Source organism: Salvia splendens, chromosome 1 (assembly GCF_004379255.2).
Source record: "Salvia splendens isolate huo1 chromosome 1, SspV2, whole genome shotgun sequence".
NCBI classification, from domain to species: domain Eukaryota; kingdom Viridiplantae; phylum Streptophyta; class Magnoliopsida; order Lamiales; family Lamiaceae; genus Salvia; species Salvia splendens.
This window is the reverse complement of record NC_056032.1, coordinates 15,757,779-15,774,553: the sequence shown is the minus strand read 5'-3', so window position 1 is coordinate 15,774,553 and position 16,775 is coordinate 15,757,779. Positions and strand designations below refer to the sequence as shown.

General features: G+C 38.0%; 2 protein-coding genes and 1 long non-coding RNA gene across 6 annotated transcripts; 2 read left to right on the top strand and 1 right to left on the bottom strand.

The window, feature by feature from the left end:
* Positions 1 to 787: 787 nt before the first annotated feature.
* Positions 788 to 7,454, top strand: LOC121805351. The gene is made up of 2 exons (XM_042205198.1): positions 788 to 1,113; positions 7,235 to 7,454. Exons 1-2 carry the CDS (start codon positions 788 to 790, stop codon positions 7,452 to 7,454), a joined length of 546 nt encoding a protein of 181 aa, XP_042061132.1.
* Positions 3,661 to 6,060, bottom strand: LOC121796675. Of its 4 annotated transcripts, none has more exons than XR_006049781.1 (5): positions 5,897 to 6,060; positions 5,318 to 5,447; positions 4,997 to 5,102; positions 4,505 to 4,612; positions 3,661 to 4,101 (listed from the first exon to the last, which is right to left on the bottom strand). It is a non-coding gene; the product is annotated as an uncharacterized LOC121796675 (long non-coding RNA). The 4 variants fall into 4 exon arrangements; XR_006049782.1 differs by having other exon boundaries at positions 4,997 to 5,084; XR_006049779.1 differs by having other exon boundaries at positions 4,997 to 5,091; positions 5,897 to 6,059.
* Positions 7,455 to 13,824: 6,370 nt separating the features above from the next.
* Positions 13,825 to 15,780, top strand: LOC121799229. Its single transcript, XM_042198558.1, has 3 exons — positions 13,825 to 14,134; positions 14,329 to 14,640; positions 15,013 to 15,780. Exons 1-3 carry the CDS (start codon positions 13,865 to 13,867, stop codon positions 15,610 to 15,612), a joined length of 1,182 nt encoding a protein of 393 aa, XP_042054492.1. The 5' UTR covers positions 13,825 to 13,864; the 3' UTR covers positions 15,613 to 15,780.
* Positions 15,781 to 16,775: the final 995 nt, after the last annotated feature.

The following is a 16,775-nucleotide window of genomic DNA, read 5'->3' as shown; positions in this document are numbered from 1 at the left end:
GAATAGATGTGTGTTTGTGTGTATAATGAGAATGAAAGAGGAGTATTTATAGAAAAAAAAGAAAAATATTACCGTTTTTTTATTTTTATTTATTTTTTATTTTTTATTAAAATCAAATTTTAAAAAAAATTATTTATTGCGTCAGCATGACGACGCACATTCGCGGGCCGGCGAGTGGGCGTCACGCCTAGCGCCAGCGCTCGCCACGTGGCGCTGGCGCGTGGCGAGACGTCTCGCCAACACACCCTCCGGGCCGAGACGCCCACCGAGACGAGACCGAGATGGATGGTTGCATCGCCGTCTCGCTGCCGTCTCGTCTCTCTGAGACTAGACCGGGGGCGTGTTGCGGATGCTCTCAGACAGACGCCAACACTTGTGTGTGTGTGTGTGTTTGTGATCATTTCGATGTGACTAATGAAAATCATAGGTTTAGATACTACTCCTATTATAAATTTCGGCGAAGAAGAATGGTCCAAAACGAACTCCCGCCGTTTATGACGATTGTATTTCTCCCTATCGACGCTTCTGTTTCACTGCGTCTACTGTATGTTTTTCTCTTTTCTCTATACAGACACCTGATTTTCGCTCCACTGATATCTTTTTTGGAGGCTGTCTTGTTCCTTGCCTCTGTCTCTCTCTGTCCCATAAACTGACACCTAAATGCTGCCCTACATTAGCTACCTCAATCCAATAATATACCCTCAAGAGAGAGAGCGTGTGAAATTATTGATGATATTGATTGTATTTAGCATTTACATGAAGATTTTTCACCTGGGTTTATCCAAAGATGCAATCTTTACAAGAACCCAGTAATGCGGATTTGGAATCTGCAGCTGATTTTGATAGTGTCGGTGGTTTAGTGAAAGTTGCAATCGAGATTGTGGTTATGGCAGAAAACGGCAATGGTGGGGAAGAGAGAGAATCCAGTGTGTCTGAGTGCTCTGTAGAGATTGTGGCTAAAATTGAGAGGGATTGTAGGATATGCCACCTCAGCATGGATGCAACTGATCAGGACTCAGGGTTTGCCATTGAGCTGGGATGCTCTTGTAAGGAGGATTTGGCTGCTGCCCACAACCAATGTGCTGAGGCATGGTTCAAGATTAAAGGAGACAATTTCATCTTGCAAAACTATTCATCTCCATTTTACTACTTTAAAAAATAAATCTTGATGTGATTTGTGGTGAATTGTTTGTATAGTTGATTGTTAAAGTTGGTGAATTGGGTTAAGAGCATCCACAATGGGCGCCCTAGTCCACCCTATAGGGCGCCCTATACTCCGTCATATCAGCATTCTATCCTCCTACCTTTCCACCTGCATTCTGATGCCCTAAAGTCCGCGCTTTAGGTTTCACTACTATTTTGTTAATTAATTTTTTATGTTATGCAAAATTATAAAAAAAACACTATAATTAAAGGCAAAATCCTACATTACTAATTAAATTTGTTTTACAAGAATTAGAAAAAAAAACAAATTCACTTAATCCTACATTACTAGTTCATTCTCAGCTTGCGGCGCAGATCATCGATCATCCACTTGAGGTATTCGGCTTTGGCCGGGTCCTCGCACTGCATGAGGGCGTGGTGCGTGTCCAACAACATCCTCCGGTTGGCGGCCTCCACCAACTCAGCGTAGGCATGTCCCGTAGCCGAAGTCAGGTCGGGGTCGGGTTCGGGGTCGGGATCAGGGCCGGGGCCGCGGTCGCGACCTGTGAGGATGTCGCCTTCGCATTGCCCTTGTTCTTGGCAGCCTTGACGCCAATGGGACGCCGGGAGGACATCGGTGTGCCGGAACTCTCATCCTCGTACATCGGCTGGTTTAGGTCCATCCGAGGTGCGCCGCTGTCGCTGCTCGTACAATCACCGGTAGCGGTGTTCTTCATCCTCTTCGCCGCAGCCGATAGGGGCATAATCCCTCCTTGGAACTTCTGCTTGTCCTTCAAGAGGAGCGAGGAGTTGTGATGCTTGAAATCGCCATACAATGAAATGTACGACGCAAGCGCTCTATCGCGCACATCAGTCAAACTCTCGCCGCTGCCCTGCTCCCTCAAGCACTTCTCGTACTCCGCCGAGAACAAATTGACCTGCCTCTTCACCTGATCCCAATGCTTGCGGAGCTGCTCTCTATAGCGCTTGTAGGCGGCCGGCGGCTTGACCTCGTTGTAGCGCTCAGCGATACGCTCCTAGTACGCTATTTGCTTTTGGTTGTTGGCAAACACCGGGTCCTCTGAAATATCAATCCAACATCTCGCCAAGACGATGGTTTCATCCGGGTTGTAGTTCGTCCTCCCTGGGGCGAACTCTTCATTCTTCTCCGGAGGCGGCAACTTCTGGGCCCTTTGCCTGTTCCGCTTCTTCTTGGTGGCGGAGCCCGAGGCGGCGACGGCGGCGGAGGCAGAGGCGCAGCGGGGTGGGGTGGGGGCGCGGGTGGGAGACGGCTCCATGTCTGACAGCCCATACGAATCCGTACTGAAATCGTGATCATACTGGGTGTTGGAGTCAAAGGGCCGGTATTCAGAGTGTGTACCCGGCCACCGTGCACCACCACTGAACATCGGACTATTCGGACTTGGGTAACCACCGGGATTCATTTTATAAAAGTGAAATAGAGAATGATGAATGAAAGAGTGAAATGTTAAAGAGTGAAAGGAATGGTGGTGTATATATATAAGTTTTGAAGAATTAAAAAAAAAAGGAAAACGCGTTGCATCGTCCCCTCGCCCGCAGTGGGGCGGGCGATGCATGGTCAAAGCCCTATCGTCCGCGGACAAAGCATAGGGCGCGGACGATGGATGTGTCATCGTCCGCATGGCTATAGTGGCGGACGATAGTCAGCTCGATGCATCGGGCGGACTATCATCCGCCCCACTGTGGATGCCCTAATGATGAAGTGTTGTGTTCTTGATTGTTTTGTGTTTCTATTAGGTTCATTATAAGGAAGATAAATTGGAATTAATGTTCTCCTTTGGATCTTATGAACTTTAGCTTTATAATAAAGAGAAAAAAAGAATGCTAGTATGGTACTGGACAAAAAGATGTGAGCACTAGGAATGGTTTGATAGTGAAATACTTTTGTTTCACATTGTGAGAATCTAATCTTCTCTTTCAAGCTTGGCCTTGTTCATTGGGCGGTTTTGGTGTTATTAATTGGATCTATTGAAATTCAATCAGTTAGGGCAAGTTGGGTTACTTGTTGTGGTTGTTTAGTAATTTCAAGTCATTTAGCACATGGTTTCACTACAAAAAAAACGTTGATTTGCAAGCACTAAGCATTTATGCTCGCAAAAACATCATTTTGCAAGCACTTTGCGAGTAGAAAGGGTGCTAGCCTTTTCACTTGTCGCAAAATTTGCGAGAACAATAGCAAGCACATTCTGAAAAATTGCAAGCACATTGACTGGTGCTCGCAAAATGGCTTGCAAAATCTGGAGGCCGTTGCAAGAATTTTTTGCTCGCAATACTTCCTCAATGTTGTCGCAAATTCAACTTCGGCGAGCATTCTTGTGCTCGCAAAATAATTCCATTTTCTAATTTTGCAAGCACCGTGGTGCTCGCTGTTCAGCATTTATTTTAAAATACTTTCTACTAAATATTTGTAATTTTTTTAAAAACTAATATTAGGATTTATATTTTCAAATCATAGTATGAAATAACTCAATTGAATGACGAAAATTCAAATTTTACATAGATACAAAATATTGTTTCACACTTCAATTAAATCAAATCACAAATTAAGTTCTAATACTACTAGTTTCCACAATTTAGTTCAAATACTACTAGCCACTTCTAGACTCTAGAACTTGCTTGAACTTGCTGACTGAGGACTTTTACTAGCTCCCGCAATTCTTCGATCTCTTGATGCAAAGGCTGTACTCGTCGCTCGAAAAGCTCATCAACCTGATCAGTGCTGAGGCATGACGAGCCGGAAGATGCAGAGCCCTCAACTGAGCTGGTAGCAAATGGAAAATACAAGCTTGTCGCTTGCCCAACTCCAGGAACCTGTTTCCTTTTCTTAACCCTCCCAAAAAGCTCGAGAAAGATTGCATCGTAATCTGGATCTTCCCCTTCAGCACGCAACTCTTCAGCCCTTGCCAAAACCCTCTCCTTCAAACAAACAAACAAACGTTAAATTTAGCAGTGAGCTGATGCAAGAAATTATGTTGGCCACATAATGGTTCATCATTCATTGGAGGAGAGATTATAAGGAGTATTAAACAATAATGGTTCATCATTCATTTATGTGGCTGGCAGTAGACTATTAAGATTCCAAGTTCTGACTTATTAATTAACAGAACTTAGCAAGCAATTAGCAAAAGTTACAGAAGCATGCTACTCACTCTTCTGAAAATAGAACTTACAGAACTTACTCTTCTGAAAAGTTACAGAAGCATACTATCCTAAAACAGAACTTACAGAAGCATGATAATAAACTAAACATGTTTTATAATGTCAATAAAATTCACCTAAACTGAAACAGGAAAGGAGTAAAACTCAAACAGCAAATTACCTCAATTTCTTTGGCTTGTTGTGAACATAACTCGTATGAGTCCTTTAGCCTATGAGTCTTGAGAAATAGGTCCCAAAATGGAGGGAGATTTCCATGGTTCTCCTTAGCCTGCAAACAATTTTAACAAAAATTTAACAATAATTAACTATAAGTTCAAACATTATGTAATATCCAAATAGAAACATAAAACATAACTATAAGTTTCTGTTATCCATTTTTCTCTATTTTCAAATTCTTGGTGCTATTCTACATGTTAAATGACATTTTGATGAATGAATAAAATGATGTTCATGAACATATTTCTTTTCCTCGAGTCTCTGATTTTGTTCTACAATCAGTTCTTTATTTAGTGTTTTTTACATATATGTTTGCTGCTAATCAACTAAAACCTATTCTGCATTGATCAACCAAATATAGCTACAAATAAATGACACTCAACTATAGATTGTTCCAAATGCATTTGAAATAATTCTCCCTAGTTGCCAGCAGTACCTTTCTTTATAAATCCAGCAAGAAGTAGTATGCTAATCCAATTGGAACAGCAATGAGCAAGCCAAATATAACCCTATAGACTCATTAACTAAAATCTGCATCAGAACTTCGAATGTTGATTAATAATTAAACAAGTATTTTTTCCAAGGCAATTAGCATATAACACCCAACCATGTTGAAATTTAGATATGCTGAAATGAAACTTAGATACCAAGCTGCAACATTCACATAGTTCTCATATTGGGGTGGCATTGATGACAAGAAATAGTGATACACAAACAAGAGAATTGAAAAATAAACAGAGTCTGAAAAAACATGTACAATGTCTCAAGCTTAGATGACTTCTCCTCATTCGACTTTATTGCGCATAACATCCAAAGAGAGTTGCTCAAACCAACAAGCTATAAGACCACTTCTCCTTCACGTTCCATATTTGAATCACACCACTGTTCTGGTAAAAAAGCCACAAGGAACTATGAGGTACTGAGATATTTTTTTTGTGCTTAAATAGAATGAATACTGAGATATCTTATTCTGAGGGATTTACATTAGTAAGGAAGACAAGTTAAGACGAAAGCTGCAAAAGTAACCAATTTTTACAAATATCGGATAACTCGAGCAAATCACCCTAAATCGAATTCCACACGAATCGAAGAACAATTAAATGAAACGACATTAAATGATTTCAAAGAAGATCAATTCCAACATTTAGAAATACATAAAGCAAACATGTTTCTGCATTGAAATTCAGAGTTACATATAGAATCACAAAAACTCACGCATCTGCCGATGAAATCATGGAACTCGCGCTTCAAAATCAAAAAATTAAACAGAACTCCCAATGAAAACACTTGTGGATCTACCAAATCGAAGACGAAACAAACCGGAATAGAAAAGCACCTTAGATTTTGGCAGCTATGCGAGATTCATGGCCGAGATTTAGGTTTTTTGTTTAGATTAAGAGAATGGAGAAAAATAAGGGGAAGGAAATGAATGGAGAAAGAGTGGCGGGAGGGTTTTGTGTAGTGGGAGGATTTTGTTTTGTGTAGATCTAATATTTGCGAGCACAAAAAATTGTGCTAGCAAAACAGCGAGCACAATTTATTGTTGCTAGCAAAACAGCTACCAATACTTTTGCTAGCACCATGTGCTCGCAAATTAGCAAGCATAATTAATTTGCTCGAAGTAGTTGTCGCAAAATTATTTGCAACCATCTATTTTGCATTTTGGTCGCTTTTTTGGTCGAAATTCTTCCAGAAATTGCAAGCACAACATATGCTTGAAAATATGTGCTTGCAAACAAGCATTTTTTTTGTAGTGTTTGCTGAATCATTTTGACATAGATCTATTTGCCTTTCATCCTAATCTATGTTAAACCTTGTCGACTATCGATTTTCGTTACAGAGTATGGCATCGTTCGATCCAGCATCTCTTATCCCTATCATAGAATTTTTTCTAAGAATATTACTTTGCAAGTGGAGTCATTTTCTGGTCCTATCACCTATGTCAGAGAAATCTAAACGCTGTTTTAAATTATGAGAAAGTTGAAATTTAACTAATGGCTTGAGACTTTTGTTTCTGAAGATGAAGATGTTACCCAATGAGAAGCATATAAGCTATAGTGAAAAGAGATTGTACACTATGAATCCTAAGCTATACTTAGAAACTTCTATGTATGGAGGCTCAGATGGTACGCTTCTACCGCGTTATTTCGTTCAATGAATTAAAGCTAGCTGCTTAATTACTGTGATCGATTAAAACTATTCTTGATATATTGTGGAAATATTTTTTACATTAGCACAAATTCATGATTTTATGAAGGATTTTAGGTTCATTATGCATATTCTTTTGAGAATCTCAAGTGAAGAAAAGGTGTTCTTCATTGAAAGTCTTTTATGTTCTTTCGAGTATATCAAATGAAATTTAAGATATTCTAGTGTGCTGCTATACTTGTGTCTTTAGATTTGGTGAGGGTACATTTTTCTTAGAGATCATATACACTTTGTATTAGTTACTCGTTGCTTTGGTTGATTGTTACAATGAGCGTAGTCCTTAAACACGAATAGGAGTCTAGAGCTCTGAATGGATGTCTCGTTCTTTTTCGTATGGTCAATTCACTGTAAATTACTTCGAAACGTAGAGCCTGCTGATTGGAAATGAGTTCTGAGTATTAATATCCGGTCAAGAAAAAGTGAAGAGCAATCAAAATGACATGATTTTTCTGTATGTTATATACAGAACCTGTGAGATATGTGGATCCCTTGCAAAAAATGTGGTCGGGGCAACTGAGGCTGATCTGACAGAGTCATGGAACGAGACCGGTGATGCTGCTGCTGCAAGTGCAGCATCCCAGTCGCGGAACTTCTGGCAAGGCCGGCGTTTTCTCTACTTCTTGTTAGCTTGCATGGTGTTTGCGTTTGTCATATCGTGTCTTTTCCATTTCAACGTGCCATCTTGAAACTCATGGAGACTGCGTGAACCAGTAAGTACCCGATGAATATCCACTCTTCTGAGGTGTATCCCTTCTCCCTTTCCGTAGCGCCTATCCACACCGTTGTGTACATTAGCGCCTCCTCCCCTACCTTCTTCTGCAAAATGCACGATCTCTTTGTGCACGCGTGTGACACTAGTTTTAAATAATACTCATAATTTAACAATTCCTATATAGAAAGGATACACCATTTAAATTAAATTAAATTCTAATAAATTTGTAGTATGTCTATGTTTACTTGTATTAGTTTGGCGAATCACTTAAAAATAATTGAGTTTCTCTTTCTATCAAATTGTTACCACAATCGCCATACATCCACATTCAAAAATATGAAATGACTCTAATTTATATGTAACAATAATTAATATATTGTTGCATTAGAATATAGGTATACCGTGCTGTTATAACTCAAGCGTTTGTTTCAACAAATTCAAGGAATGCATGTTGACATGGGGAAGAGGTTTATCTTTTTCTCTTGAACCATTGATTCCGTATGCATGATTACAAAATATACATAGTAATGAAATTAAAATTGAAGTTCATTTTCATAGTTGCGATTGCAATTTCCCTCACCATTTATAATTACATAAATATATGTACAATTATGCTATTAAAACAACCATTAGATTTGTTCGGGGAACTGATAATTTCTTTGTAAGGCTGATCATTGTGGAAAACCTGAGAGTCTCTACCTGACTAGAACAACTTAGATCTTACCGAGTCTGCTATCTACCGATTGTTTGGATCTAATCAATTTCATGGGGATTGTATTGTAATCCACAAATATCAAATTTTGTTTGATCGGGACTATTTGAGGGGAGAAGAGATGTTTAATAATATTAAATATGCAAAATAAAAATAAACAAAACCATATGCACGAATTTACATTAAACTGACTAACAATTATAATTTCAATATAAAGAACGACTAACAAATAACTATACATACATAAAAGGCGAGTTTTGGCCTTATTTTGAAATATTTATAAGTTATGGGATGAATATGAATATGAATATTTATAAAATATGTCATAATCAAGGTTCAATGTAATGGAAACATTTTTATTGTTTATTTTAACTCTGATTTGAATTCACGTATAACATGTTTGTTGTATTAATAGATATAGTAAACTTAGAAATTGTTACATATGAATATTAAATTAACTTAACGAAATAAATATTGCAAAAACTAAAATTGTGGCAATACATTACCACTTCGAATAGATTTTTAATTTGATATATTGCTATATTGAATGCATATTTTTATTTCTTCTTTAGTGTACTATATTTTTATCTCTTATTTGGTGTACTATATTTTTACCTCAAATCAACGATTCAAAATATTTTAGTCCCAGTACCAGTCGACAAATTGTATGTCGATTAAAGGTTTTCAGAATTAAATTAATAATGTCTAAGTTAAGATGCATGTTAGTACAACATAACAATAAGTAACTTGTAGTTAGAGGTATAGTCATCCTATTTCTACCCCTAATTCTAAATTCTAATTCAGACCTTCAGAGCATCTGCAATGGTGGACGGACGTCGTCCGCCGCTGCGCTCGCACCGCTGGCACGGCGCTGCTCGATGCATCGAGCACGTCCGTGCCAGCGAGCAGGCGACGTGGCAGCGTGTGATTGGCCAACGGCATATCCGTTGGAAAATATTTTTTTAATTTTTTTAAAAAATAGAAAATAATACCAAAAAATAAAATAAAAATATTTTCCCAATCCCAAAAAAATGCCCGTTTTTTTGCTTGTTTTTCTGTATTTTTTTTATTTTTTCCCCAAAATCATCTATAAATACACACATTCATCATCCATTTTTCACATCAAATCATCTCTCATTCATCTCTCATTCATATTTTTCATACAACTTATCTACACCTTCATCTCTCACTCAAAACCTCAAATGGATTTCACCCATCTCATTGCGGAAGCCGAGCGCAAAGAACAAGAATACTACGAACAACATCGCGCCGCTTATGAAGCATATGTCGCAGCGAATACCCCCGCCCCTCCTCCTCAACCAACTAGGTCAACTTGCCGCTACATCCATCGTGACCGGGAGGGAGTCCACGAAAGGCTCGTTGCCGACTATTTTGCCGACCCGCCGCGGTTTCTGGCAGATTACTTCAGGCGCCGTTTTCGCATGTCAAAGCGCTTGTTTATGCGTATTGTCAACACATTATCCGCTCGTGTTGAATTCTTCCAAACAGGTCCAGATGCAGCCGGTCGACAAAGTATCTCGGCGTTGCAGAAGTGTACGTGTGCCATCCGACAACTCGCTACTGGGCAGACGGTCGACCTCTTCGACGAGTATTTGCATGTCGGTGAGTCCACTGGAATCCTTTGTCTTAAATTTTTTTGCGAGGGCTTTCGTGCAGCTTCCGGTGATGAATTCCTTCAGGCACCCACCACCGATGATTGCCAACGGTTGCTTCGCCTTCACGAATCAGTCCATGGCTTTCCCGGAATGCTTGGCAGCATTGACTGCATGCATTGGAGGTGGAAGAATTATCCGACTGCTTGGAGGGGGCAACACTTCAGCGGCCACAAAGGCGGCGGCCCAACACTTATCCTTGAAGCGATCGCCGACTACCGCCTATGGATTTGGCATGCATATTTCGGCGTTGCCGGATCCAACAACGACTTGAACGTGCTCTATTCTTCACCCCTCTTCAATGATGTGTTGAATGGTGTAGCACCGGCGATCGACTTCACCGTCAACGGAAATACAAACCACATGGGTTACTATCTTGCCGATGGTATCTACCCAAGGTGGTCGACTTTCGTGAAGACGCTCAGTAACCCGCAAGACCCGAGACATGTTCTTTTTGCGCAGCGTCAAGAGTCCGCGCGGAAAGACGTCGAAAGAGCCTTTGGGGTCCTTAAGCCCGATTCAACATTGTGAAGGCCCCGGCTCGGCTGTGGTACTTGAACAATATCGCCGACATCATGTACACGTGTATTATCTTACACAACATGATTATAGCCGACGAAGGACCAAGGGCGGCTAGCTTCTACGACGAGGATGAAGTCGGAAGCTCAAGCGCGAGGTTTCCTCACGCCGAGGTGTGCATACGACGGTGGGTGAAAGGATCGAAACAAGGCACACAATGCGCGATACCCGAACCCACGTTGAGCTACAAGAAGACCTAATCAAACACATGTGTGCGAAATTCGGCAACGCGTACTGAGTTTTTTTAATTTTATGAATTTAATTATGTAATTTTTAATTTTTAAGATTTTAATTATGTAATTTTTAATTTTTAGGATTTTAATTATGTCTTTTTTATTTTATTTGTAATTTGTAATATTATTTTGGTTTTTAATGAATTTTAATATTATGGAAATGTTTTTATTTAAACTGAATTGTGCTCGTCCTTGCGGAAGAGTACAGCTGTGGATGTTGTGCTCTTGCCTAAGAGCAGGAAGAAAAAGTGGGGTCGGGCCCATAACCGTGCTAGTTGGCAAGAGCACGGTTGTGGGTGCTCTCATAATCATTGTGTAAAGCTCAATCATCCTTCGCGAAGAAAACAAACTGAATTATGGAAAAGATTGTGATTTTAATATTTTATTCTTACAAGCATACTATAATTCCTCATAATTTAGATCTTGGTTTCACAATATATTTCTCCTATTGATGCTAAATAGCTAGAATATATCATGAGATTTTCTGTTTTATTTTTGTTATATTGTGAAGATTTAATATTCCCCACCATGTGCGTAACAAACAAGCTAGATTAAGATAAAATTGCGTCAAATTCTCTTCGTGATTAATTTTGGAGTGGCTGATTTTTTTTTCCCGATAAGATTACACCAATCCTCAGTTAATTGGACAAAATTCAGATATATTATTGGATCAATCCATTTTAATATAGATATTTTATAGAGTTAGTTAAATTTCAATTAATAATCGTAGATTTGTTATGATACTATTAAGATGTACCCTATAAAATTTAGGATAGTCATAAATGGATGTAATTGTGCGTACATAATCGAACTTTTTAACATTTTACCTTAAAAATTGATTCATAAACATTAATTGATTAAAAATAAATTTCATATTAATCATTTTGCAAAACTTCAAAAAAAAATATTTTAACTTATATATTTGTATATTTAAGAAAAAAATATACTTTTTAACTAAATATTGTATAATTAATTTGAATCAAGCTTGAAATCATGTTAAAATTTGACATAGAATTTCTATATCACTTCTTTCTTATTGCTTCATAATAATTCAACAAATAACAAAACTAATTTTTAATTAAATTCAATTAAGTTTAAAAATTTAGGAATATTATGAACATGTACAATTTATGTACATATATATTTTTTTCTAAAATTTATATAGTGATTTCAAATTTCTCATTTACATAAAATATTTGTTATATTTACTTGGATTTTTTTAAGTAAGGTAAGACGTGTTCCTCTGTAGCAGAGTATTAAAAAAATCTCATTTAGGAAACTTTTTTTCTTTGAATCAACTTATAATTAGGGTTGGCACGGTACGGTATGCCGCACTCAAAATGTCATACCGTATACCGTACCGCAAATTGCGGTATGAGAAAATATCATACCTATACCTTACCGAATTTTTCGGTATACCTCATTGCGGTATACCGCAAAATTCGGTATGATTATTTTCGATACCGTTACCATACCGTCTATGCGGTATACCATACCGTATTGCGGTATACCGTACTTTTATATTATACCGAAATAAGGTATGGCATATCGAGTACGGTATACCAAAATAAGGTATGACATACCGTAATACTTGTGTTTCATACCAAAAAAATTATATTATAGCCAAATATTTAAAATAAAATTTCACTTATTTAAATAATTTCTAAAAGATTAAAACTACACCATAATCAAATCTATACAGTGAACTTGATTTGCATCTTTGCATATGTATGTTTGGGGTTGGGGGCGGTTGAACTAAAATATGAAAGTATGGTTAGAGATTTTAACATATTAACTATTTTTTATATAAATTTTAAATACAACATATATATCAAATTTTTGGCAAATATCGTAAATCCGGTATATTGCGGTATACCGCGGTATAGGAAAATCTATACCTTTACCATACCGATACGGTATCATACCGTACCGCAAATTCGGTATTTTCGATATTTTTTCGGTACGATAAGTGCGGTATTTTGGTATTACGGTATATTTTGCCAGCCCTACCTATAATCAATTTTTTCCTGATACATGTGGCTGGATCTTTTACTTAGATTTATATTATAATTTAAAGTTTAAACCTATTTTAAATCATGAATCTGAAGTGCGTCACACCTACTATTTGGGAATAAATATAGAAGTATATGCATAATTATTTATTTGACGGAATTGCGGACACATATCTGATATGCTGATTATTTTTAAGATTTTAATTTTTTGTCCCATTGGTCTTCCATTTAGATTTATGAGTCTATGAAAGATGCTTTTGGTCGCCTTTGCAACGTGGTATATCAATCAAATCGCCTCATAGTTATCAATTCTTTATAATTCAATCAAAATTATACTACTAGTAATTTGATTTGCCATCTAAGTCTTTCTTCCAGTCTTGCTAATTGGCCGATATATTTTTGGCAACCTATTTATTTAGTGAGTCGTCAAAGGAGCAAGTCTAATGAAAAGAAAAAGAAAAATCACTACTATAAAATATTTATTTTGCAATAAAAAAATATTTTAAGAAGATATTATACCTTCTTTAATTTATTCAAAAAGAAAAATATGATAGTTATTTTTATTAATCTATTTTCAAGTTATCTTCTTCCTTTTATAAAAATATATATTTATGGGCGGTACGAGTTTTAAGAAATGTTAAGAAAAATGGGTAAAAAAGTTAGTGGAATAGGGATCTCACTTGTATGGAAGGTGAGACCCTATTACCATTTAAGGTAAGAGTGAACCGAGACTCCTATTCGCGGACGGACTAAAATGAAAAAACGGGACTCTTATTCGTGAACAAAGTAAATGACAAATATATCTTCTCAATTTACCTAGCTCAATATCAATTATTTGAGACGTGTTTACAAGCATAGTTACAACTCATTCATTCACATAACTCGAAAGTAGTAATTTTTTTGTAAACGAATGTGAGAACCTGTATAAATTATAGAAATTCTATAACTGACGAACACATATATGAGAAAATTAGGTGGGAAATGATATTATTCCCTATGTCCGATAAAGCTAATTGGACTATTATACCCCAAACATAAAATAACTAGACATTGTCCTTTCATATGGTATGGACATTAGACTATATAAACATTGCCGTTTACCATTACACAAACAAACTCTTTTGCGTTGTCCACATCTTTTATTACATACACACACCAAACTCAAACCCCTTCCGATGAGAACCTTGTGGCCCAACCTCGAAGGGGACGACGGCCTCGAGACAGTCCTGGAGGTCCCCATCCCCGACGAGATGTTCCCAGCCGCCTCCAACTCCAGCAAGCCGTGGCGGGCTGTCAAGTCCTGGCTCATGAGCGGCCGCGCCTCCCGCCCTTCCCCGGACTATGAGGGGCGCGCCTTGGAGATTCAGTCCTTGCTCGGCGTCGTTGGAGCCCCGTTGCTCCCCCTCCCGATCTCCTCCGATCACGACATCAAACCCCACCCCATCGTATGTCTTGATATTATCACATATATATATTGTCCTTGGAGCTCCGTTGACATTGTGTTTATCTGTTAACATTTTCTAACGATCAGATCGTAGTTTGAAGTTTATACAATATTTAGAGTTTGCATTTGATTACATCCCTCTATGAAGTTTTTTTTTGGTTTTGGAAATTAATTGTATTGAATTTTGGTATGCAGGAAAAATCGATGGCTTCATACATAGTCCAACAGTATGTAGCGTCTTGCGGAGGCGCACACGCCCTCGACTCGATCGAAAACATGTGCGCGGTCGGGAAGGTGAAGATGGCGGCTGATGCTAGAAAGATGAATAAAGGCGCGGGGGAATTCGGCGGATTCGTGCTGTGGCACCAGAGCCCCGCGCTCTGGAGTCTGGAGCTCATGCTTTCTGCTTTCAAATTAAGCGCCGGCTGCGATGGAAAGGTCGCGTGGGGCCAGACTCCTTGGCGCACCTCCCGCGCTCCCCCGCGCCCTCTCCGCCGCTCCTTGCAAGTACGGTTTCAATTGAATAGTCAACTCCTTTTTTTTTTAATTTGTCAAATTTGATTTGCTAGTTTTGACTAAAGGAATACTTCAATTTTCCAACTGATTACCTTTTTACATCGTATGAAATCACTAAGTCATCACAGTCCAAAAACGCGCATATATATATTTAATTAGTCATCACTTTGTGATTTTTATTTTGTCACAAACAACCTCAAAAGTCATCTTTTCCTTTTGACTTGAGATGGTGGAAAAATGTCTCATATCATTAAACAACTAAACCTACTTTTTTGACTTTTCTTTTGTACACCAACGTGAGATTGTTGTAATATATTTTTTTAGTTTAAATGAGTAACTGTGATCAATGTTGTGCACTATTAGGGGCTCGATCCAAAGGGAACAGCAGACTTATTCTCCAACTCCATCTGCATCGGCGAGAAAAAAATCAACGGCGAGGATTGCTTTGTACTAAAGCTTGAAACAGAGGCTGCAAGATGCAGCAACAACGCAGAAATAATCAAACACACAATTTGGGGGTATTTTAGCCAGAAAAGTGGGCTATTAATCCAACTACAAGACTCTCACTCACTGAGAGTAAAAGAAATCCATTGGGAGACCAAAACAGAGTCGTTGATCCAAGACTACAGAGCAATCAACGGCGTCAACATTGCTCACGGGGGCCGGACAATGGTGTGGCTGTCGAGTTTTGATGACAATAATCCCGAGAGCCACAGCAGAAGCAGAATGGAGGAGATTTGGAGCATTGAGGAGATCGACTTCAACGTCAAGGGGCTGTCGACGGATTGCTTCCTGCCTCCTGCGGAATTGGGTGATTGCGACGATGAGGATCGGCTGAGGTGTAAGGGTTTGGATAAGTATAGTAGAAATTGTGCTTCGAGAAGTGGGAGGAAGAAGAAGAAGAAGGTGGTTGCAATTGATGAACACTATGATTTAGATGATGATAATTCGTGCATTAGATGACTCCAACCCCGCCTTACTTATTGATGAGAAGTGCTTACTAACTGAGTGAGTTGCTCTTCATACTTGTCCGCAAATAACAATTGGATTGTAGAATTATGGTATATTAATAGTTAGTTTGTACATTATTAATTTACTCATACCTATACATTTTCAACCTTACTTGATTAATGATCTATGTCAGTAAACATGATGCATCAGTACTAACTAACTCCAACGGAATTTTTGTTTTTTAAGAAAACAATCAAGCTCACAAAATAGTACTTTAAGTAAAATTCAAATATCTGGTAGCATTACCATAAGAATGATTAATGATGACTATCACTTGCTTCTCTGCCTGTTTATACGATTTTTAAAAGATCATCATCAACTTTCTCCTGTGCAAGTACTCCATCTTCTCTGATGCCACTTTTTCCATCTTCTCTTGATTGATGGATGATGACTACACTCCAAGGGAATTTAATTTGTTTTTGTATATATGCTTCGTTGTGATAGGCCCAGTGATCAAGCCCAATCACTGCTTAAACCCAACCCTAGCCCACAACCCACTTAGCAACCCTAAATTCGATCCACCTCCATTAACTCGGCCCGGTTCGGTCCCCTTGGTATTTAAAATTAAATTAGGGTTTGAAAACATACTCTCATTTCCTTATCTTAATTATGCCTCTGTCTCTCTGACTTTTGTTTTAAAACAAACTGATTTATGCCTCCTTGTTGGACTTCTTTAAGCATACCAATTTAATAATTTGAACAAGGAGGCTTGAAATCTGATTGCTGTGTCTCATATGGCTTCTCCCTTATTCTGTGCAACTACTCTCTTTATTCTACAAAAATATGTAATATTTCATTTTTAGTCAATCCCACAAGAATATATACATTTTCTAAATTTAGATTTTTTTTTCCTCTAATGAGATGGGACTCATTCTCCATTAACAATACTGTAATTATTTTTTCTTTCTATATCTCTTTTACTTTATCAATTATACATTAAAATCTATACACAACCAAAAATGCATATTTTTATCGAAAATGGAAGAAGTATGGACCTTCCTCTTTTCCTTCACTAATACTCTGTCCAAATAAGTGTTCTAAGTCGCCTCACTAGAAATTTAAAGAAATATAAAGAACAGTAGATTGAAAAATAATAGAATGTGAGTCATATTTTG